General features: G+C 39.8%; 2 protein-coding genes across 2 annotated transcripts; one reads left to right on the plus strand and one right to left on the minus strand.

Moving 5' to 3' along the window:
* The first annotated feature begins 6,573 nt into the window (after positions 1-6,573).
* On the plus strand, positions 6,574-7,903 carry LOC105036510 (LOB domain-containing protein 1). The gene is made up of 2 exons (XM_010912274.4): positions 6,574-6,921; positions 7,226-7,903. The coding sequence occupies exons 1-2, from the start codon at positions 6,655-6,657 to the stop codon at positions 7,577-7,579; spliced, it is 621 nt and encodes a 206-aa protein (XP_010910576.1). The 5' UTR covers positions 6,574-6,654; the 3' UTR covers positions 7,580-7,903.
* A 9,895-nt stretch (positions 7,904-17,798) lies between these two features.
* Positions 17,799-21,586, minus strand: LOC140853743 (tetraspanin-3-like). The gene is made up of 2 exons (XM_073248659.1): positions 20,805-21,586; positions 17,799-18,398 (listed from the first exon to the last, which is right to left on the minus strand). Exons 1-2 carry the CDS (start codon positions 21,336-21,338, stop codon positions 18,054-18,056), a joined length of 879 nt encoding a protein of 292 aa, XP_073104760.1. The 5' UTR covers positions 21,339-21,586; the 3' UTR covers positions 17,799-18,053.
* Between the last annotated feature and the right edge of the window lie 1,623 nt (positions 21,587-23,209).

Below are 23,209 nucleotides of genomic sequence, written 5' to 3' on the forward strand. Positions count from 1 at the left end.
CCCAAAATATATATTTAGATCCAAATCCAAATGCAGACACAACTAAGATTTTGTATGCCCATACCCAATGATCCAAAGATGATCGGGCATTTGGATCAGGCTTTGAATATAAATCAAGTATTTGACAGATTGTTACACTTTTGGACTTCTTTTTAATTTTTTTAGTGCACCCAAAATATTATCTTAGAATCCAGAAACACAAACGAAATATTTGATGCGAAAATGTGAATTATTATATTTGAAAAGGGTATCTATCAATCATTATTTTTGTTATCTTAGCATCTAGGCAATTAAAATAACGTCAAGAAAAAAAATATCATACATAGTCAAGCGTGGTTAGAGGTGCAAATATATTTGGTCAAATTGGATTATAAGCAACCTTATTCCAACTTGATTCTTTATTTGGATTCTAATATTAGATACAGATCTATCTCGATAGAAGATCGGGTTGGGTCGGATTGGATCGGATTAAGTCTATGAGCAAAATTTTTGATGCAACGAATTATTCGAATTAGGTCAGATCTAAGTATAACTTGATTCAAATCCAAGTCAGATTTTGGTCGGATCCAGATCACGCATATGGTAATGAGTAACAAATTTTAATTCATGCTTTTTATTTAATAATATATCCATGCATTAATAGGATGAAAAGTCAAAAACTCATCAAACATTCTGAGAATAGCTTCTAAAATGTTTTTATTAAAATTATTACACTTTCACATTAGGCTTGCATAGAATTTACCGAATGCAGTTTGAGTTATATAATTTCGAAAAATATTATTTGGCAAAATGCTGGGGAGCCTAGGAAATGAGTTCGAAATGGGGAGTCTAGGAAATGAGTTCTTTCGAACTCATGATTATATCAAGAACTACATGAATGATCCGATCGAGGAGAAAGAAAATTTCCTTCAACTTGCTTGGATCAAGTTGGTATAAGAGCTCATAGCTCTTGCTAAATCAAAATTGAAGATCAAAAAATACTTGCTTCCCTGCCTCGTAACCGAACTACTTGGTTTTGTTTGAAGATGATTTTCAACTTTGATCTTTCTTACTAAATGACAGTTCTTGAATTCTAGATATAGGAGACAACTTTGTTAAACAAGAGTTACTGGTACTTGTATTAAAGGCACTATTAGTTGAGGTACAACCTGAGTGAGTTGGACAATCTTCTCCTCTAATTGTGTCAGATGTTCCTTCATTTCATAATTTATTGAGGTAGAACTAGCAGCTATACTTATCTTTTATCCTTCAATATACTTTAAGCACGAATAATGTTTTTTTTGACTATTTATATTGCTCGCATGTCTGGACCTCCGATAGATGTAGATAATCGAAGTTTCGACACCAACATGATTCAAATAGATCAAGTTGGGCTCTACCAGGTAAGAGCATGGCTTTTATAGTAATTTGATCCGATTGAGAAGAAGAAATATTTTTTTCAACTCGCTCAACTCGAATTTCATAAAGAAAGATAGAAGAAGAGCATTTTCAAAAGTAGGGCTCAAATTTTTTTCTCTATATTTTTTTATTTTTTATTTTATAAATTGAGGTACATAGCCTCTATTTATAATAGTGATGTCCATCTTTATACAATTCAGATTAGATTCATCTTTTTAACTTTTAGAAGAATGTTCATCCTTAAATAATTTGAGTTAGAATTTTTCTAGCTTAAATAGAACTAGATCTTTAAAAAATATGATGAATATAAAAAATTATAAAAAATATTAAAATTTTATAAGAAATAGATCTTGATTTTTATGTCAACTTTGCCTCCTATAGCTCCATTTAATTCTTCATAGATCGGAAGACAACCTCCAATAAAAATATTTTCCAAAAAAGAAAGGTTTGTTTGATCAGTCTGTTTCAAGACCAAAACAATAGATTTTAGGTTTGATTTAATCTTTTTAGGGTTAGCCTAAAATTTTAAATCTTTGAAAATTAAATACTCAATTTAAAAAAAAAAGATCATCTTAGTCGAACATCGTATGATCCAGTTATCACTTTTTAAAATTTGGTATATAATTCGACTTCTTGATATGATGGATCTTGTTACTAGATTTTATCTAACTCTATTGTAGCACCGACATTATCTAAATTGAGTCCTTATAATGGTGAAAGTAATTCACATCGAGTTTGATGATTGTCTTAGATATCTGTAGTAGTCAAAGTGGTCTACATTAAGTCTGATGATTTATTTGGATGAATGTATCATCTCTATTTTTTATTTTTTTTCCAATGACAAGCATGGAAAGTAATATAGAGGTGTTCTTGAGGACCAGTTAAAGAAAAATCTTATACATGAACATGATGAATAAGTAAATGGCATATATTCATATATTACAGGGTTTAACTAAGAAAAAGATAATTAACATACTTAAATCAGCTTCTCCATCATCCATTTGAACATCAGCTTTATTAACAAAGCCTTCGAACCACTATCCTTTGAGCCTGACTGAGTATACTATGCCTCAATAACAATATCCATTGAATCAAATACCTCTTTGTCAAACAAAGTTGGAAGCTCAAACTGTTATGCCTTCTCACCCTCAAAGCACCAATAAGCTCAAGCACTTGCAATCCCTTCCCCTCCTCCCCTCTCGGGTTAATGGGTATTCTGGACTTGGGTTGGATCAAAGGTTAGAAGATTCAATTTAGACCTAGATAACCATTAGGTTATGTTAGATCAAAACTCAATATATGTAGATCCAATCTCGGATATGGAACAAATTCAAATTTGGAATCCGCTTCGGTCCCATTGATCCTTGAATTGGGTTTAAATTGGATTTAAGTAGGTTGGTTCAGATAAAGTCATAAGTCACCCCAGTCCATTTGCGCTCTCAAGCTTGGTGCAGTTATTAAAAAATAAAATATATTGTAAAAGGCTAATTTATTAATAACAACTATTAGCAATAACTACATGTCACACATATTGAAATTGGTGGAATAAGATGAATTATAGTTAATTTGGGTACTCTTTATTTATTTATTTTCTTTTTATAACTAAAAGAATGATGTTATTACATGTGCACACACCCCAAATCCAAACTCAATCTAATAAGACCTTTGGTCTAATTATGGGACCAGAATCCAATCCAATAGTTAGTTGGATTTATTTTTCATACCCAAACCTGGTTTTTGGGGTTAGTTTGTTGTGAGGAACCATGCAAATTTATATTTAGTTCTATATCAGTTATATATTGAGTGGATCTTGGATACCTATACAGTACTAATGAATCCAAAAAATACCTCTCAGCTGGTCTTTTGGATTAAGTCTCGAATTATTTCAAATGATATCTGAGTGAAATTGGTCCATACGGATTAGAGAATATTGTAGCATAGATTCATTTAAGCTAGTCGCAAGCTGATCATGGCCTTTGTGTTTAGATTTATGATATTGATAATTAGATTTGAATGCATTAATGTCAACTGAGGTGGTGGATTTGGGGCCTGATAGTTTGGCCCCGGGTTAGCAGATTTTTGGTCTCAATCAACATGCCCCCTCGCCTCGCGGGAGCTTGTGGGCTCTTAGGATTGGAGATCGTCAAACATTGCATAGAAAACGCTGCATTCAACACCAGTAAATTACTTTGAGCAAGGACTCGAATTAGTGTGCGTTCTAGAAGATCAATTATACAACCAGACAAAATCTAATGGACTTTCCATTGGACCCACATTTGCCATTGAGCAATCCGCACCAGCGATGAAAGGCCACGTGTTTGGGCCTAGATTTCCTATGGATAGCAGATAAGATTTGTCCAACCATTCACAAGATAATATGCTCGATTAGTGTGCCACACGAGGAGGTGTTATAAAACAAGCAAGAGAATTAAATAATAATACATAATGACCGATGATGTCTCTTTTCTCAGCGTCCGTGTTTAAGATTGACTGGAAGTAAAAACTGGCAGTGAATGGTCTCCAACTCACGCTTGATTACTCTTCCATGGTGGATGGATGGGTCCACACGGCATCGACCCAAGAAATGTGCAAGCATGGCGGACTTAAATTGGGATTGGAACGGAATTCCAACTCCCAGCCCACCTTCCACCCATACACCACGGAAGAGGACTACGTGGTTCCCTTTTCTAACCAACCGAGGGAAAAACGGGCCACCCTGTGGGAAGGGCGAAAAAAAAAAAAAAAAGAAAAAGTTATAAGAGAAAAAAATTAGATTATAGATTACATACACCATATGATCATATATATCATCAATCATAGCTGTTTATTTTTTATAAATCTCAATCATCAAGCATCTCTCTCTTGATGATCTGCTATAGAAATGATCGGTTGTGATTATTTATATTTACGGTGCATAATTTTTTCTGTTCGGGGTTTAAAGGTGGCAATTTAAAACTAAAAAAATTGAAGAAAGAGGTGTGAGGTTTGTTAGGAAAATGATATTGCGTCGCTTTCTCGTGCCCAACGAGCAGACAGCCTCTTCAACTACATTTTGACTCTAACATCACATTGTGGGGGTGAAGGCAGTGTTTTTGTTTTCTATTTTTATTTATTTTATTTTTATTTATGGTTAAAGGTGAGGCCATTGTTGTTAGGGAGGAAAAGAGTGAAGATTCTTCTTGCTTTGGCCAACGAATGACAAAATATCGTGGTAAAGGATCGGCAACGTAGAGATGATGAACTAAAAAAATAATGTATGCTGTCCTTGGGATTTTGACATAGTAAAAATGGCATCGAAAAGGGACTTTATATTGAAATATGATATAGAGGAACGTGGTTGGGTATCATTATTAACTCGTTTCGGTATTTCACTGGATGGTTTACATGCTTTATGGGGCCTATAGTCGAGAATTTTAAAGCACATGACAATGATTAATAATGTGCTGCCGTTGAACTACACAATGGCCTACTGCAAGTTTTCAAAAGGAAATGACAAATTAAGAGTAGGTAAGCGTTAGCGTTTGATCAAACATAGCACAATATTGTATCAAAAAACTAACATAAAAAAATAATTCTTGACCTGCTCCTCAAAAAGGACTTCTTTCGTTTCCTCATCCATTATATGATATTGTAAGGCTTTTTAAAAACATGAAATCAGCGTATCACCTTTTTTTTTTTTTTTTTGTGATAGGACACCGTATCACAATTGAAAGGAGAAAAGAGAAAAGTTCCGTTTTGAAGAAGTTGCAAAAGTTGTGATATGTTGGTTTTTTTTTTTTTAAAAAAAATGAAAATTCCACATCATCAACTTTGTCCACAAGGCATGATTAGATTATGCTTGATAAAGGCAAGATTTTGGTGCCATCAAACAGAGATATGGGTAATATTTTTTGTATATAAAAGGTACAGATCGTATTTTAATATTGTTTATATAGTTGTCTATGTGATATGAAGTTTATGGAGATTCCCTAGCATCTCTTCTCTAGAAATTAAAAAGTAGCATATTACATCACTAATATCAAATCTACTATTATTAGTGTCACAATTTCAAAATTATAGAAGCAAGGTCAAGCATGTGGTTGAAATTCAATTTATTTGGAACTATACGGTGCGAGCTAGTTTATTTTAATTATGATAATAATCACAGCATATTTTGTTTATAATTATTAATTATGAGCATCAATTACTAAAATCATGCTTTAAGCTCATACTCTTGGGTACAATTTAGTCTGGTCGGTGGAAAACTAAAATCATTTCACTAAAATAAACTACAATGCATGCTGGGCTTCAATCATAACTTTTCCGTACAGGATAGGATAAGAATTATACAATCTCTTTTGGATCTCTCCCTTTTTCTCTTCTATGTATCTTTTGAAACTATAATAATAATGATGATGATAATTACATAGATTCATCTCTTTTTCTTTCTATCTATCCATCCATTTCTCATATCTCCAATAGAACTCTCTATTCTTAGATTCAGGGGAAGGACAAAATTCAAGAGATGGGACATAGGCGACAGCTATAATCACAATAGTCCCTAACCTCTATAAGCGTTAGGTGTGTTAGTGGTTACCGTAACCAATAGAACCAACTCTAAAATGTAATTGGATATCCATCACGGAATTTTGACATGAAACATGACAATGTCTCAATTTGGGCCGTCTTTCCACATTTTTCCCTGTTCATAACTATGGATTAGTCTAAAGGTGTTACAGACTTTCCTATCATATTCATCTGGGCACATGCATGCCACATACTCAAATATATGAATCTTCTTTACCTTCCTTACCTCAATTGTAACATCCAAAGCATCTAAATTTCGTTTTCCTTTGCCTTCTTGCAAGACAGTTGTACAACCTTCCTCGGGCTACCATGCTTCGCTATCTATAACTAAATATCCCATCCATCCCTTTCTATGCCTACCACGCTGGTCTAAAAGGTAACAAAATTTTCTACGGAACCAAAGCTAGCTACCAGCTGGTAATCACCCGGTAATTCTCAAAACGTACCATACGGCGCAGAAGCCCCTCGCTGGCTTGGTGCGACCGCAACCGCGCCGTTTACAATAGAAAGTGAGGTCAGACGTCGTCGATTCTTACCTCATCAATTCCTTCCTTCTTTTTTTTTCCTTCCATTCCCTCCCTCCTCCCTCTATATATCTATCCCGTCTCCTGACCATAAAGGTACTACTCCCAACTGCGTTCCAAAAGAGTCCGAGTCTTTCCTCCTCTTCCTTCTCCCATTCTCTTACCAATGGACTCGAGTGAAACCACCACCACCACCATCCACCACCAGTACTCCTCCTCTTCCTCTCCTTCCTCTTCTCCAACCTCCTCTCCTCCCTCCCTCCCTCCCACTCCTCCTTCAGCTGTGCTTAGCCCTTGCGCCGCCTGCAAGATCCTACGCCGGAGGTGCGTCGAAAAATGCGTGCTCGCCCCCTATTTCCCTCCCACCGAACCCCTCAAGTTCACCACGGCGCATCGCGTGTTCGGTGCCAGCAACATCATCAAGTCCTTGCAGGTAACTGACTGCGACTCATCACTCTTACCATTTCAACTACTCTCTCCCGTTCGGCTTTTTGACCAATCCTCAAACTGCCACCCATGCTCGAGTAAATAATTATTGCTAGATCATCTTGTGGTCGAATCACTAATATTGACTTTTAGAGTCCAGAATGCGCGCAACCTAATCAAGTTGATTAAACTATTTTATTTACTGCATACAGAAAGTTCTTTCCATATTAGACAAGCAAGCTAGAAGCTAGCATTAACCATTGTTCGATTGATTAATTCCTATGGATGGATGGATGGCAACCCTTTAACAGGATCTACCGGAGAGCCAGAGGGCTGATGCAGTTAGCAGCATGGTGTACGAGGCGAACGCGAGGATCCGAGACCCGGTGTATGGTTGTGCAGGGGCCATCTGCCAGCTCCAGAAGCAAGTGAGCGAGCTCCAGGCTCAGCTGGCCCGAGCCCAAGCCGAGCTCGTCAACATGCAAGCCCAGCACGCACACCTGATTGCCCTCGTCTGCATGGAGATGGCTCAATCCCAGCAGCAACACATCCCTTCTTCTTCACAGCCCATCGACACCCTCGCCGCCGGTCCTTATGTCGATTCGTTCTACATCGACGCAGGCAGCAGCCAGGGATCGATATGGGAAGAACCCCTGTGGACATGACCTGAGTTAGAGGAATGATCAACTGTGACGAGAGGAGATAGGATTGATTTGTCATCCTACGGTCCAAGTAGATTCATAATAACTAATGGTCTCTTAAGATTTAATTAACACTGTCGGCAAGATCGGCTTGTTCCTTTAACTAGTCCTCCCAACTCAAAAAGGAGAATAATGGGTTGAGACTGGTTGGCGAGCATGATGTTGTGGTTGTAGTCCAAGTTCATGAGTTGCTTGTCAAACATATGTACTATTGACTTCCTAATTGTAAAATTTTCGATCCTTTGAGAGGCATATGCATAGACTATAGCTAGTGAGTCAGTCGTGATGTTTCTTATGTGAGCAAGCTAAAACCTTGGCCATGGATTCTCTCGTCCGTTACAAGGAAAGTCAGCACAAAATACCTGGAATGCAAGTGAAAGCTTGAAGCCTTCTACGTTGGCTTGCTTACATAATCTCAAGGTCCGATACAGACAGTCTAGCTACATGTCGATCCAACGGCACGATGGCCAGCTTACGTTTCCTTAACGGAACCTCGGAGTTTAAAAGACGTTTGGAAAAGGGTACCTTAATTTCCTGTTGCTTCAGCCTTTGGAAGTTTAAACAATGGGAAGTACCAGCTTCGGGTCCAAATTACTGATCACGACTGGTCTGATGGGTTAGGTGCAAGCCAATTGGTTCTTGCATCGATCACCCGTTTGGTAGAGAGATTGGGACCCACAAACCAAATTTTGGCCTTCCTTTAATAATTACATGAGGTCAGTGCTAAGAGTACGGTTTATTTCAATCTAACCTACGTCTGGTTACTCATTAGACTACTGGTTAGATATTGCCTATTCTAAAGACGCAAACGTCTGACCTCTAGAGTCACAAGGTCTTAGTCGAGCTAGCACCAGCTAGCTTTTTCTGTTGTTACGCGGAAAGAGGATGGAATATGTGCACCAAGTGTCTCGACTATGATTGGTACTATGATATCTAAGCTATAATAATGATGGTTTCGTCCCAAATTCAGTAAAGAGGCAGTAATTAGGATATGCTATTCAACAACATGCATGGCTGCGCCTGGCAGTTGTACGTGTGCATGAAGTATCTTTTACATGGCTGGGGAAGCAATCGAGTAGAATAGAAATAGAATTGGGGTCGTGAGGGTGCTACAGCTTATAATAGTGTCCCAGAAATATATTGCATTGATTGCAAGATGAACAGGCCTTTACATCGACCTCTCTCCTACTTCCTTGGCTTCTTCATCTTAGCAGTTCTCAAGATAGTGATCTAAATGAGACAAATATCCCGCTAATACAAGGAAGTAGGCCGCCTTTGTGTTACATCACACATTTGTTCTAATCAAGACAAAGTATTAATTATTTGTTTCTGTATATCTACTTTAAAAAATTAAGTGACCTAACTTTGTGCTATAAATACTTGCGTGGAGACCAGGCAAGGTACAAGACGTTTTATTGGTGAACTAAAAGTACAAACATGTCTGTAAACGTTTTCATGCAATATAAGACCTTTGGGTTTAATGCCCTCGTTCTTAATTATTTCAAGGTGATAAATTCGGTAAAACATAACGTGTTACTTCTTGGACGCTGGCTAACATCCATGCAATTTCCAACATTATTTTAGTTGTGTGTCTGAACTCACTACTGGCGGCTAAAGTTCGGCAGCTAGAAAACGCTGGTACAAGCTAGGCCAGCTTATAAGTTGAACCGAACCACCTCCACCAAACCTAACAGGATCTAGTGAAGCTTCTAAGTCAATGAAAGAGGCCTTCTTAATCTATATAGTTAGAACGGGCAGAACAAAAGTCATCCCTGGATAACAACATCTAATCGAGGCAAAGTGGGCAAGGTTGTAGTATTCTAAGCGTAATAAATTTGGGAGATTTGACCCTAAAGTGGTCCCCAACGCCCAAGCATTTCAACGTATACATACAAATCTAATAGGAAAAATAGGTTCGCACCAGGAGACAAGTCTACCAACTTTCTCCATTTTCCTTGGTGGACGTAAGAGATGGTGTTTGATCTGGGTCAGAGAGAAAAAATTAGTTCCTGTAGCTTAGTGGGGAAGGTGGGCAGAGAAAACTATATCTCAGCCTGGTTAGGAGAAAGTCAGTATGAAACAAGCACAGGATTCCAAAGAAGGTCTTTTAGGAGGCTGACCTTCTAGGTTGAACATAGCATTTTAAACTAGACTTGGTCTACATTTATGGGCCCTAAGTCTTTGATCAATATCACAATAAATGGTTCCCTTGCTAGGCCGTTTGGCAGTGGCACGTTATGAGCTGCCTTTCAAATTGGCCAAGAGAAGGGCTCTCTGTGACATGAATTCTTAAAAAATGGGCCATGTGATTTGAAATTTGGATACTTCTAGAGAGCTTCAGCCAGAGAGCTTCTAATTTCTAACAGCTAAGACTATATAGCCTTGATGGAGGGTGCCAACTAGTGTAGTTGGTAAGGTGATTGAGGGTTAATATCAATGACTAGAATTTGAGTATTTCTTTCACCCAATTTTAACCTGGTTTCCTTCCATCCCATCTCTTAAACAATTCAGGAAAAAGTTATATCCTTACTATTCATACCACTTTTTATTTAGAGGAAGATATGCATACTTTTGAGCATGAGAAAAGGTGGTATGCAAGCATCTAACATGAGTAATTATTTATAATTCAATGAAATTATTGGTGGTGTTCCACATTAATTTCCATTATTTTGGAAAAAAAAAAAAAGCCTCCAATTTATCATTATATATATATATATATATATATATATATATATATATATGTGGGTACTTCGTAAGTACTTTTTCATAGCCACAATTTTCACAGCTTCAAGTACTTGCCGCCTCATGCGGGGTATTCTGTACAGGAATATCAGTCGTTGTATTGTGAGAGAACTTGCCGACATTCTGTACACCAATTTTAAGGCAGATTCTTCCTCGAGTCAATGTCACTGCAACATTCTAATCAATGCTCTTAAGTCCCTTTTTGGTTCTACACTGCTAGCTTCGTGCTAAACAACTAATCCAACCTCTAGAAGCTAAGTATTTTTCTGGTCTATGCTTAGACCTCTTTTAATTGCGATACATTTAATCAGAAAGGAATTTGCCCCATTGTTTCCGTCATCCTTATATATAGTCCCCTAGAATATTTTAAGAAAGCATGCATGTCAGTGCTCTAACCTTTTGATTGAGAGAACGTATGCCATGAGTATGTAAATGGACATCCAATCAATGCGTGTCTAATGATAGAGCAACCACCTGATTTATGCATTAGATTATGTCTGCCCACTGGAAGCCGTTTGACCAGTTTCATTTGGAAATTAATGTTATAAGAGGATCCCCAAAGTCCTGCCCCAAATAAAGAAGAAACATTGAAGAGAGATGTCAGCATAAACTAATGAAAAAAGTTGAGCAGCATATGTCTTTAATTTTTTTAAAAAAAAGATCAACCTAATAGCATGCACCAAAGATGAACTAGATTCGCTTTGTTTGAAAGTTGCCATCACATTTAGCCAATATGGGACCCTTCAGCTTAGTTGGTATTTCTCCTTCAGACTTTGTTAGTGTATCAAGCTTTCAGGAACATGGCATGTCCTTTTCCTCACTTTCTAAAGAGCTTGCAGCCAAATAAGATGGGCCCAGGTGCTAATTAAGTACCCCACCTTGTTCTTGCTTTCTCACTTGAAGCAAGAGGAGCAGCCGATCATTAAGAAAGTTTTCAGACTTAGTGCTGATTAAGGAGGTTTGAGATGTCTATAAAAGAGATTTCAAATTAAGAACAGATAAAAATAGCACATTCATCCAAGTTTGAACGATCTCGTTGTCAAAATGAGGTTTGACACTGGAAACATAAACCAGTCAGAGTGAACTAAAGTGCATTAGGTTTCAATGCCGAATCCTGGAGATTTTAGTTCCAAATTAAACCATGCAGCATGTAGTAAACAACAGAAGTGGACTATGAGCATTTTGGAAGGGTCCAAAAGAAGAGGTTGAGAGGGATTCCTGCGCGTCCACTACATACAGTAGCTAACACCTCAGTTTTTTTCCCCACAGGCTTGTGGGCGTAGGCCATGACTTGCAATAAGTTTGTAAGTTGAAGCATCTAGAGAACGAGCTTAAAAACTTCTGAAGGCTTTCATGTTTTTTGTTCATTCGAGTAAAGATTTGTTTCTGGTTTAAAATGATGTTGACCTATAAGTTTGCAGTGCTTGCTGATGAATGGTTTAAACACGTAGATAATTTATCAGGAAAGTGAACGGCAATATTTTTATTGAAAATTCAATAGTGCTGCATGAAATGTCCCACATACTATGTTCATAATTATAAGTTTTGAGTTTGAATTTTGCAGAAAAGGTAGATTGCCTTTTTTTTTAAAAAAAAAAGAAATTGTCTTGCTCTAGTTCCAAATCATTTGTGCAAAAAGAAAAATCTACCATTGTTTTGCTCGTACGGGTTTCCTTTTCTTTTTTGATTAAAAAATTTTCTTATCTTTAATCACATGACAATGAAATTGCCTTCTTTTCTTGCATGGTTCCGCTCCGTAAAGAATGGTGACTCCAGCAAAGATGCCACAATTTGGTAATCATAAGGCAAGCAGACTTCAATCCTATTTGGTGCAACCACCAAGAGACTTCATGAGCAAGCTAACTAGCAGATCTTGATACACAAAATATTGAGTTGGCTGGAATATCATACTTATTGAAATTATAGAGCATGATTATGTTGGTCATACCATAGAAAATGAAGATGTTCATCTGCCATGCTATCGATAATTGTATGAATTGTTCCAAAGTGTCTAAGGATTATTGCATCGCCAGGGTATCTAACGGTCATACCCTTAAAAAATTACAGACTGTTGATGCCCAAGTACAAAGATGAAAGACCATTGATGGATCCGCAAAAAGGCCCTATTGACAAAAAGGATCCAATTGAGAGGCCAACCCCAGCCCACTCATTTTCCCTACTTAACCATTACCATGAACCTTTCGTCCAAGATGTCAGAGTTGGGCCTGCTTGAGCTCACCCACGCACACTGAGTATGTATCAAATCTCATTATGGTATTGATAAGAACTCATTACTAGATTATGTTTCGATGGGGGGTTTATATAATAAGTCAAATCTTAAGTTTGAGCTTGTTGCGGCTAATTCCCTCGTCACTTGTTCGTTGGGAACAAGCACCTGTAAAATAAAATCTACGCTGATCGGAGTTACCTTCGGTGGAGACCCTCCGATGCTTAAGTCAGAGAGGGAGACTGGGCAACAATAAGTTTGAATGATTTGAGTAGCAGAGCTCAGGCTAAAAGTGGGCTATCGATGCTGTTGCCTTACCCCCTTTTATAGATGAGATTGTTGTAAGCGTCGAATATGGTCCCGCATTTTATGGCGCTAAATCATCGGGCCATAATTGCATGTGGATTGTTAATCTCTACTAATTGCGCCACGATATATGACTAATAACTGCCTGTGATGGTTATGGTATCGTATTTATATATTTGGCAGTCGGCCATTTGACAGTCGATTATGAAAATAGTCAATTGGCCATGAAGATGGTAAGTCGGGCCATGGTGAGTCGGCCATGAAGATGGTAAGTCGGTCATGGTGAGTCGGCCATGAAGATGGTGAGTCGGCCATGAAGACAGTCGGTCGGCCATGGTGAGTCGGCCATGAAGATGGTAAGTCGACCATGGTGAGTCGGCCATGAAGATGGTCGGTCGGCTTGCTTGGTCGAAACTCAGTCGGTAATCGCTTTCAGGGTCGTCCGTTTATTTGGTGGATAGAGTCATGTGTTGGTCGGATTTGATTAAAGATTTGTTGATATTTGGGGGTCAGTCAGTTTGTCCCAACAGGTGGCCCCCTACTCCTGAATCCAATGGCGAGTTGTCGCGTGCATAGCCACGTGGTCAGTTGCTTTGGACGAAAAGAGTTGTTATCTGTTATGTCGAGTCTCGACTCTACAGCCACATTCTCCGGAATATGGCCGATCATCCATTTTGTTGTCCTCGAGTTGTCGTATCAGCAGAGAGATTTGGTGTCAGAAGTCGTTTGTGGAAGGTGAGCCGACGCCAGTCATTACATCGGGAATGCGAACTGGCGTCATGCGTTTTAATTCTGACTTGTAGATTGTAGATCCGACTATTTCGCAGACTTCGAAATCTGCTAATCGTGTAGTTTCCGACGTATTTAGTTAGGATAACGATGGCAAGTCGGATATCCATTGCTCGAATCTTGGTCAGGCTTATACGACGTATTGTTATGATAAACGGTGGCAAGCCGAATATCTCTCAACTGACCGTGGCCGAGTCGATATGATTCCAATCCGATCTTGGTCATCTTAGCATTTTGCTTTTCTTAGATAGTGCTAAGTCGGCAAATTAGCCAGCTACTTCGATGGATAGCCGACTATAAGGGCAGCACGACTTTTGTGGAGAAAGTTTGCGTTGCCGGCACTGGCCTCCAGTTGTAGTCGATAGGTCGGTTTTCTGACTTTTATACTGAAAGTCGAAATATATTCTGCATCGAGTAGTCGATTTTTTGGCTTTTACAGTGAAAGCGAAATATATTTGGTGTCAAAATAGTCGATCTTCTGGCTTTTACAGTAAAAGTTAAAATATAATCGATGTTGAGATAGTCGATCTTCTGGCTTTTATAGTAAAAGTCGAAGTATATTCGGAGTCGAGATAGTCTATCTGGCTTTTACAGTGAAAGTCGAAGAATATTCAGAGTCAAGATAGTCGATCTTCTGACTTTTACAGTGAAAACCAAAATATTGATATTGACAGGAATTGACTACCCATCATTTAATAGTCGGTTGAACTTAAATAGTGATGCAATATATTGAATTCTCCGAGTAGTTGCATTCGGAAGGAAGTCGAGTAGAACAAAATATTTGTTGTACTTTTATTAGCTAATTATCAGAACAACAACAGCATCATCGTGAGGAATTTGAATTCTCCAAACATCCTCTTTCAAAAAAGTTATTACATTGAGTTGTTATCATTTCGCCGACTCTTTCTTGAGAGTTATTCCTCAATTCAGTTGTCTGGAGATCATGTTGATCATCCCTGCAGTCGGCTGATTATTTATAACTTCCTCAATGTACGGCTAAGGTCGTCGATCGACAGGAGGTTGATCCGACGGATCTCTCTGATACTTTTCGAGATAGTCTCATCGAATTAGAGCCTCTATCTCGTCCCTAAGTTGGATGCACTATTTGGTATCGTGACCATGATCATGATGGAACTGACAGTATTTTTTCCGATCGTGGCTTTTCGATGGCACTTTCATCGGTGGGGGTGGTTGTAGATATCCTGCTCCTTCGATTTCTAGGAGGATCTGTGCATGAGGAGCAGAGAGAGGAGTACAGAAGTCATACCTGTCGTAGTTCGGCCTTGGATTTCGTCGTCAATGCGAAGCTCGCTCATTGAAAGGTGGCCAACTTGATTCGGTCGAAGCTTCTCCCTTCTTCTATTTTTTCATTTTCTGACCCTTACCTTTTGTTTGGTGTTGGTCAGAAGCTCCTTCGTCTGCATGCATATACTTGTATGCACACTCCAGAAGTTTGGGATAAGTATGGGAGAGGGTCTTGTCCAAAGAGTACATGAATCGGGTCCCCCTCGGACCTCTTTTCATGGCCAATATGGCTATGTCTTCGTTGAGGTCCCTGACCTCAAGTATGGCCGCATTGAATCGGGCCACGAAATTTCAAAGTATTTCGGTCTCTCCTTGCTTGATCAAGAAGAGACCATCCGAGGTTCGTGGTGGCTTTCAGCTAGTGCTGAAGTGGGCCACGAAGGGATGTTCCAGCCGTCCGAAGGAGTGAATGCTTTTCGATCGAATTCGGAGTACCAGACCTGAGCAGCCTTCCAAAGTGTAGTCGAAAAGCCGATGCATAGGAGGGCGTCGGTTGCCCCCTCGGATCGTTATAAGAGCCTTGTAGCTCTCAAAGTGATCAATTGGATCGGTAGAATCGTCATAGGACTCCACATGGGGCATCTTGAACCGAGTTGGGATCGATTTATCCAGGATAAGTCAAGAGAGAGGTTGGGCAGCACAGAAATCGAAGTCATTCGAAGACTTCTGACCGTCCATCTGAAGCTGGGCAAGTTGGCGATCAATTTTCTCGAACTTACGTTCATAGTCGTCAAGCCGCTGGTGGTGGGAGACTCCAGAGGTTAAACCTCTCGATGAATTAGAGGGAGAGGCAGACGGTGTTCGTGGTCATTTTTCTTTTCGTGCCCGATCCAACTGGGAAGGAGAGAGGCGCCGTGAATGGTGGGTGGCGTGTCAAGAGCATCGCGAGTACCGCTACTCATCTCGTTAAGAGAGCCGAGACAGCTGCTTTGGTGGAGGAGACGAAGATCGCCGCAGATGATGGTGGTTGTGCCTGTAAGGCACTGAATGCACCATCGGTTGCTCAGCCGATGGCTGTAGTGGCTGGGTCTACTGCTGTTGGAGGCTTTTGACTGCCTCCGTGAGAACATTCATTTGCTGCATAATTACAACAATCTGGACGTCCGTGGTGAGCACGGAGAACTGGGCTCTGCTACCGAAGGGAGGGGAGGAGCCTCTTCTCGACGGGAAGTGTCTCACCGATCCGATTGCTGTTGATCGTTAAGCTCTAGTTTTTGTCATTACGAGTTGTTTTGCCTCCTTTTTGATGCGCCAATCTGTTGTGGCCAATTCTCTCATCACCTGTTCGTCGGGAACGAACACCTGCAAAATGAAGTCCACACTGATCGGAGTTACCTCCGGTGGAGATCCTCCGATGCTTAAGTCAGAGAGAGAGACTGGGCAACAGTAAGTTTGAATGATTGAGTAGTAGAGCTCAGGCCAAAAATGGCTTACCGATGCTGTTGCCTTATCTCTTTTTATAGATGAGATTGTTGTAATCGTCGGACGTGGTCCCACACTTTATGGCACTAAATCATCGGGCTATAATTGCGTGTGGATTGTTAATCCCCACTAATTGCACCACGATATGCGACTAATAGCTGCGTGTGACGGTTATAGTATCGTGTTTATATATTTGGCAGTTGGTTGTTTGACAGTCGGTCATGAAGATAGTCAGTCGGCCATGAAGATGGTAAGTCAGGCCATGGTGAGTCGGCCATGAAGATGGTAAGTCGGCCATGAAGACGATCGGTCGGCCATGGTGAGTCGGCCATGAAGATGGTAAGTCAGCCACGGTGAGTTGGCCATGAAGTCGGTCGGTTGGCCTGCTTGATCGAAACTCAGTCGGTAGTCACCTTCAGGATCGTCTATCTGTTTGGTGGACAGAGTCGGATGTTGGTCGAATTTGACTGGAGATTGATCGATATTTAGGGATCAGTCGGTTTGTCCCAACAAAACTAGTCTCGGCAAATTTGCTGGAACTACTTCAAACATTAGATTACAAATATAACATGCAATTCATATAAACACTAAATATTAATAAAAAATTTTTTTCTACACAAAAATATATAATTGTGTACTATGATAGCATAAAGAGCTTATTAACATTAGAGCATAATTCCTTTTACCTTTTTTGTGTCGTGGGGTGTTGGTTGGGAAAACACTTAAACTGACATTCTAAAAATATTTTGTTCTCATATTCTGCATGACCAAGTACTGCAACTCCAGCCCATGAATTTCTTTTGCAAATCTTAAGATGCTTTAGAGCCAGTTACATGTGAATATGTATAAATGGAAGGAAAATGAAATAATCACCAACTATAGTAATTAGATTTGCAAGTGCTCGGCACCAATGTAAAATATATGGAAGTAGGCTCAAGACAACAAAATTACATGAACAGTTCCATTTGCAACCCCCGAGCCGATTTCAATGTTTAATATTTCAGTTTAGCACTAACAATCAGTACAGTTGGTTGTTGAGATTGAAACAGTTAGAACAGGTTGGGAAGGAGAGAGGGAGATTATTTTTACATCCAATATGGAGGACCATGCTTTAAAATATTAACATTTTCACAAAGAAGCTGCTTCCCTAGCAGACAGAGACCAGATGGATGAGTTTTCCCTTTCCACTGGCACCAGGGGGTCCGGAAAGGATCTACAGAAAATTCTTCTCAGTATATAAATCTTTTTCATTCAGTACAATCCAAGTAATGCCAATCTTAAACTTCGGTAACTTCACAAAAAAAGAAAGAAACATGGGATTAACATGATTAATATTCAACACAAGCACAGTAACTTGAAGAGGCTAAAACAGAGACTTCTAGGAGACTAGGATGAAATAACTTGCTGTTTCTCAGTAGATAACTTGTACTGTACTCAAACAGAATGGAACCAAACAAAACTAGGACACAACCACCACCAAGCGCAAAGAATCTTGATTCAAGCTTCTGCTCTTCCTTAGGTCGTTAAAAGACCAAGAAACAAATTGCTGGTGAAATAAGGACACCTTAAAAGAAGAGATCATATACCAAACCTTCTAAGTATCCAATTTCTCTTTGATACGCAGAAAACAGATATCCTACAGCCTGGTTAAAAGTGGAGCCTGCTAGGCCTTGCTTTAGTCATCCTGTTCACTCCGAACGGCTCATCGTTGTCTATCCTCTTGCTGTTCCGGAATGCAGCACATGCGATGATGTATACAATCACAAGAATAATCAGCACCACAATGTTGATCACAGAGGCCTTCCTCCAGCTATGCCTGATGCTTGCAAGAACCCCGGCCTTGCAAGAGCCGCACTCGTAGCACAGCTGCTGCTGGTTGTTGCTCCACCTGCCGCAATCAGGATCAGGCACCGCTGTCACTCCTCCAGCAGTCCACAGAGTCTCATTCACATAAGTGAAGCCGCATGATGTGGGCGGCTTGCAACACCCAGACTGCATCATCAAGCATCAGAAACCACCAAGTTAATAGGTCGGGCGATCTTAAGCCTGACCCCATGCAAACTTCTGAAAAATCCATTGCTGTTTGTTTAATTGAAGGACTAAATTTTCAATTATGCCAGCATCTTGGTTTCTTTTTTCGTATAATGAAGCTTAACTCATATTAGAAAAGTGAAGATTATTGAAACGGCATCATATATGGCAAAGTTTATCATTCCTATGGCGAAAGTTGTGATGGCTCATAATTTTCTATCCACCATATGCACTACTTCTATTAGGCTGCAAGCCCATCATATGACATTTTCAAGATATGACCAATAAAATATTGATCCAAAAGTACCAACCCAGTATTGATGGTATATGATATTTCATGGCTAAAAGTAATTTTAAGAACTATTACCTAGAGTTTGGTCTGTGCGTTCTTTAAAGCCAACAAAAGCTCCTTCCAAACTTAAATTAGATTGGATTATTTTCAAGTTAGTTCCTTGCACTGAAGAACCTAAAAGAATCCTTAACAGTTATGGTGTCAGGGCAGGAGATGCAGGGAGGATTCAATGGGAAGGATGGCCCCCACTACAAAAGAACATATGCTGCTGGCCTTATCTAATCAGCCATCAAGACAAATGACAGGAGTGGAAAGCCACTCCAGCCTTCCTCTTCCTCCCATGTTTCTTTCTTCTATTGATTGGAAGCTGCCCTCCCAATCTTTAATGGTGGTAGGTCTCACCGTTGGTGGGAGACAAAAAGAAAAAAAAAAAGAAAAAAAAAAACCCTTATTCCTCAATCATGCAGCTATGGTGGTCCTCCTGTCTGTTTGTTGCAAAAAAAGTGGACCAAGGAACCTCTATAGTCCCTCTGTCATATGATGCAGCTCTGGTGTCCTTTGATTACCTTTTTTCTTAACAAAGATCTCTAACAACATGAAAAAGTAGACATGGACTTTCTTTGCTTGTTTCATTTTCTTTCCCTCTATTACTATGTTCCAGATTCCAATTAATAAATAGTCAAGCAGATGGGATGGAGAGCTTGTTGTTGATGTCCATAACTGTTGAATGCATCCTCCTAAACTTTACTCAGGAAGCATTTTTCTAATGTCTAACATGAAAAATAGGATGTCTGCATCCATATTAGAAAGTGGGGGAATGGGGGTGGCAATTTACATTGTCACATGGGGTATGCCACCCAACTCAACTCTAATGGGGTGGGTTTTTCTCAACTTGAATGGGACGAGTTTTATCCATCTCATTTAGATCACTGGTGGGGGTGGATCTTCATTTTAAAACCCACAGCAGATCCAGGGCAGGTGCGGCTAATGGCAATACCTGTCCCAAATTTGATCCAATTATATATAAACCTTGATGATTTGGATGATAATAGAGAGGAAAGTATTATGATAAAGAATAATCAAATGCAAGGCTACAAGATACATGCTTAGTTGTTCCCTTTTTTTAGTTAATTATTTTCTTCGTCTAAGAGATATTTAATTTTTAAAGAACAATATTTCTGTATTATTCTTATTATTATTATTAAAAATTTAGTTTCATACATTTTATATCTTCGAGTCTTGTTTTATTTAATATTATATGAAGTACCGAGATTTTACTTTTATATTATTTTTTTCATTAATATGAAGAAAAAAGATTTTTGCAATTTTATCGATCCCAACCCATCCCAATCCGCCTCCTCTAACTCTACTAGCCCCATCTTGGCCGTTGGTGGGTCCTGGATAGATATGGGTTAGTGATTCCCAATTGCAAGCTGGGTATAAGCAATGGCCTACCCAATCCATATTCACCTTCTAATTTTAAGTCTTAATTAGCAGTTAGAAGACTAACATGCTAAGCTATCCATTTCTTACCCTTATACCTACGAAATCTTATAGAGGGCAGGCAATAGGGAAATATATTTGCCAAGTCAGAAGAAAATCATCAAGTACCGTCTGATTGCTAGCCATGCTTGCTATGGCACGAGAGGGAAAAAAAAAAAAAATCAAAACAGTATATAATAGCAGAATACAAAAAAAAAAAAAAAAAAAAAAACAGATGAAGAGAGGAAGAAAGAACATAGAAAAGTAAAAGAAAAATAATAATAAAAATAAACCATCATGTTCTACTATGCAGAGTATACGGATCCATATAATAAAAAATCATTATAATAATAGAAGAAAAGAGACAACCATGATCCAATCCTCGCTAAATCAATCAAAAGGGGAATCACCACCAAATCATGAATTAAAGAACACCGACACCCAAAAATCCCACCTTTGTGATCCCCTGCTCCTCAAAACCCAAACTTTTTTTTTTTGCTCTAAACGAATAAATGTCCAATCTTTCTTGCTCAAAAGAAATAAAAACTCAATCTTTCCCCTAAATAATCAAGAAACAGAGCAAAAGAACACACCTGGATAGGGGAGAGATGGCGCCCGTAGAACCTGTTGGCGGGCTCCGGCACCAGCATCCCGGTGGTGGGGTCACGGACATACCTTGCCATCCCCTTGCAGGCGCCGGCGTCGCGGAGGCAGGCGCTGATCTTGCTCCAGTAGCCGGGCTCGGAGACGCGGTCCTTGAGCCACCCGGAGTAGTCCGAGAGCTGGTACTCGAGGAACTCGCGGTTCATGATGACCTGGCCGTGGCCGCGGTCGGTGACGGCGAAGGCGAAGACGATGAACCCCAGGAGGGCGGCGATGACGAAGAACATGGCGAAGAGGTAGAGACGGAGGAGCCAGGAGATGCGATAGCAGGCGCCTGCGAAGCCCATGAGGGAGATGACCATGATGGTCACCCCTATGATGATGATAGGCCATTGGAGGAAGCGGAGGCAGTCCGTGTTGTTGGCCCGGGCACTCAGCCATATCCCCCCTCCCAGTATCGGAATCGACACCAGAAACGTTATAAAGTTCACCACTCCAATGATCCCTGTGCTCCCCCTCAACATCTCTGCTGATACTACCAGTACTAACAAGTGGTCTTTTTTGGCCTATCTTTGGATCTCTCTCCTCTCTTTATCTCTTTCCTTCTTTTCTTTATATTTTTATTTTTTTTTTTGGTAATATGAGATGCAGAGGGGATGTCAAATGGAGCAATGGGAGTGTGGGGGTGATTTGGTGCAAGCTTTGGGGCAGTGGTAGCTTTGGGTGGGGGGAAGCTACCACAAGACTACAAGAGAGAGAGGGCGGTGATGGGGCCGCAAGGATGAGGGCCAGGTTGGCGGTATATATAAAATATTTATATCAATGGGTGAGAGTGAAGCATGTCTGAGTGGGGTTGAGGCCGGAGGGAGTGGCAGTTTGTTTTTCTTTCTGGCGTCTTTACTCTTTGGAACCTGCCTTCAGTCTTTCATTCGAGCTGAGGTAAGTTGAATGGTTAGACATTCGAGCCCAACTTTGGTTTAAAAACTTTAGGCTCAAAACTTAATTCAAGATTAATCGATTATTAGTATCCAAATTTAAACTTGAATAAATTAAAAAAAATAATATTTAAAATTATTTCGACTTAAATATCAATCAGATCATATTCAAATTTCTGAACTATTTGAGATAATAGTCCAATTAGATCAAGTTTGGACTTAAGTCGAATTTTGTTTGCATCTTATCTTATTTTTCATTTTCAGTTTTTTTTAATAAAAAAAGAAAATGGATAAAGTTCTGGATTAGGACATAGCTCTGGATAAGTGTGCACAGTTATTTTTTGTGTGAAATTTGACTTGGACAGTGCTTTTAAGTTTTAACACTGACAAATGAGTTGTAATTATTGTTCATCCCTTTATCTATGAGGGGGTGCGGAACCCAGAGTGTCTACTGTATTTCAGACCGACCATAGAAATGTTGGTCTTCTTTTGAGACTAATAGGTGTTTTATTCTGATTAGTAACCTCTAATCTCGAAGCAGAGGTAAGCAGGTGCCTGGACCCGTTCTCTCAAATGATTGCGCACGGGTCACTTGGAGGAGCCACATTATTACACTTGACATCAGCTTTTGGCAGTGCTTCTGTTTGTACTTGGTCTTGGTGCGTCAAACTATGAGGCCAAGTAGATTTCTGGTCGGGGCTGGAAATCTTCCAACGGCTTAGAAGTGATTGGCGATGTGGCAACGAGGATACCACGAAGGCTGCCATGCTACTGGGATAGACTTTAGGTTGCATTTGACAATCTATTCATATTATTAAAAATTTAATATAATTATTTATATTATTATATTTAATATATTTTTTAATTTGATAATTTAGATTATTTTGATAATTCAGATTATCTTTCATAAAATAATCTAGATTATCAAAAAAAAGAATGGCTGTTCAGATTATTATTATTTTGATAATTTTGTAATAAAATTTTTAAACATAATTATCCTCCGACACCCATCCCTCCTCCTTCGTTCTCTCGCACTTCTTGCCACTGATGAGGGAGAAGAAGATTTAGTGAGGAGCAATCCCTATCGATGTTGCCCTTTCGCTCCCCGTCGAAGGTGGGGTGGACCGCGACAGTGCCGACGTCGACGTCCCACTCCCCATCGAAGAACACAATGGGAAAGGAGGAGACGACGGTCGCAACAGTCGGTAGCTCCATCATCTCACTCACAAGGTTGCAACGAACTCCGGCATGGATGCGGGAGATCGGTGGGGTAGGTGAGGGTGGCGGCACGGATGGATGAAGGCGGCGATAGAGGTGATCACTATGGGGGCGCGGGGTGCGGGTTCATTGGGGGGCCAGAGCATGGATTGGTGAGGGCGGTGAGGGCGGCGATGGAGGTGGTCGGGGAGGGCATGAGGTGCGGGTTTGTCGGACAGTCGGAAGGCGGTGCTGAAGGCGTG

Source organism: Elaeis guineensis, chromosome 14 (genome assembly GCF_000442705.2).
Source record: "Elaeis guineensis isolate ETL-2024a chromosome 14, EG11, whole genome shotgun sequence".
NCBI classification, from domain to species: domain Eukaryota; kingdom Viridiplantae; phylum Streptophyta; class Magnoliopsida; order Arecales; family Arecaceae; genus Elaeis; species Elaeis guineensis.

Excerpts from the sequence above, each read along its gene's own strand:
- LOC105036510 (XM_010912274.4), top strand. The coding sequence starts at position 6,655 with ATGGACTCGAGTGAAACCACCACCACCACCATCCACCACCAGTACTCC. Across the intron at positions 6,922-7,225 it reads ACATCATCAAGTCCTTGCAG|GATCTACCGGAGAGCCAGAG; the intron begins GTAACTGACTGC and ends ACCCTTTAACAG.
- LOC140853743 (XM_073248659.1), bottom strand. The coding sequence starts at position 21,338 with ATGTTGAGGGGGAGCACAGGGATCATTGGAGTGGTGAACTTTATAACG. Across the intron at positions 18,399-20,804 it reads GCCATCTCTCCCCTATCCAG|TCTGGGTGTTGCAAGCCGCC; the intron begins GTGTGTTCTTTT and ends TTGATGATGCAG.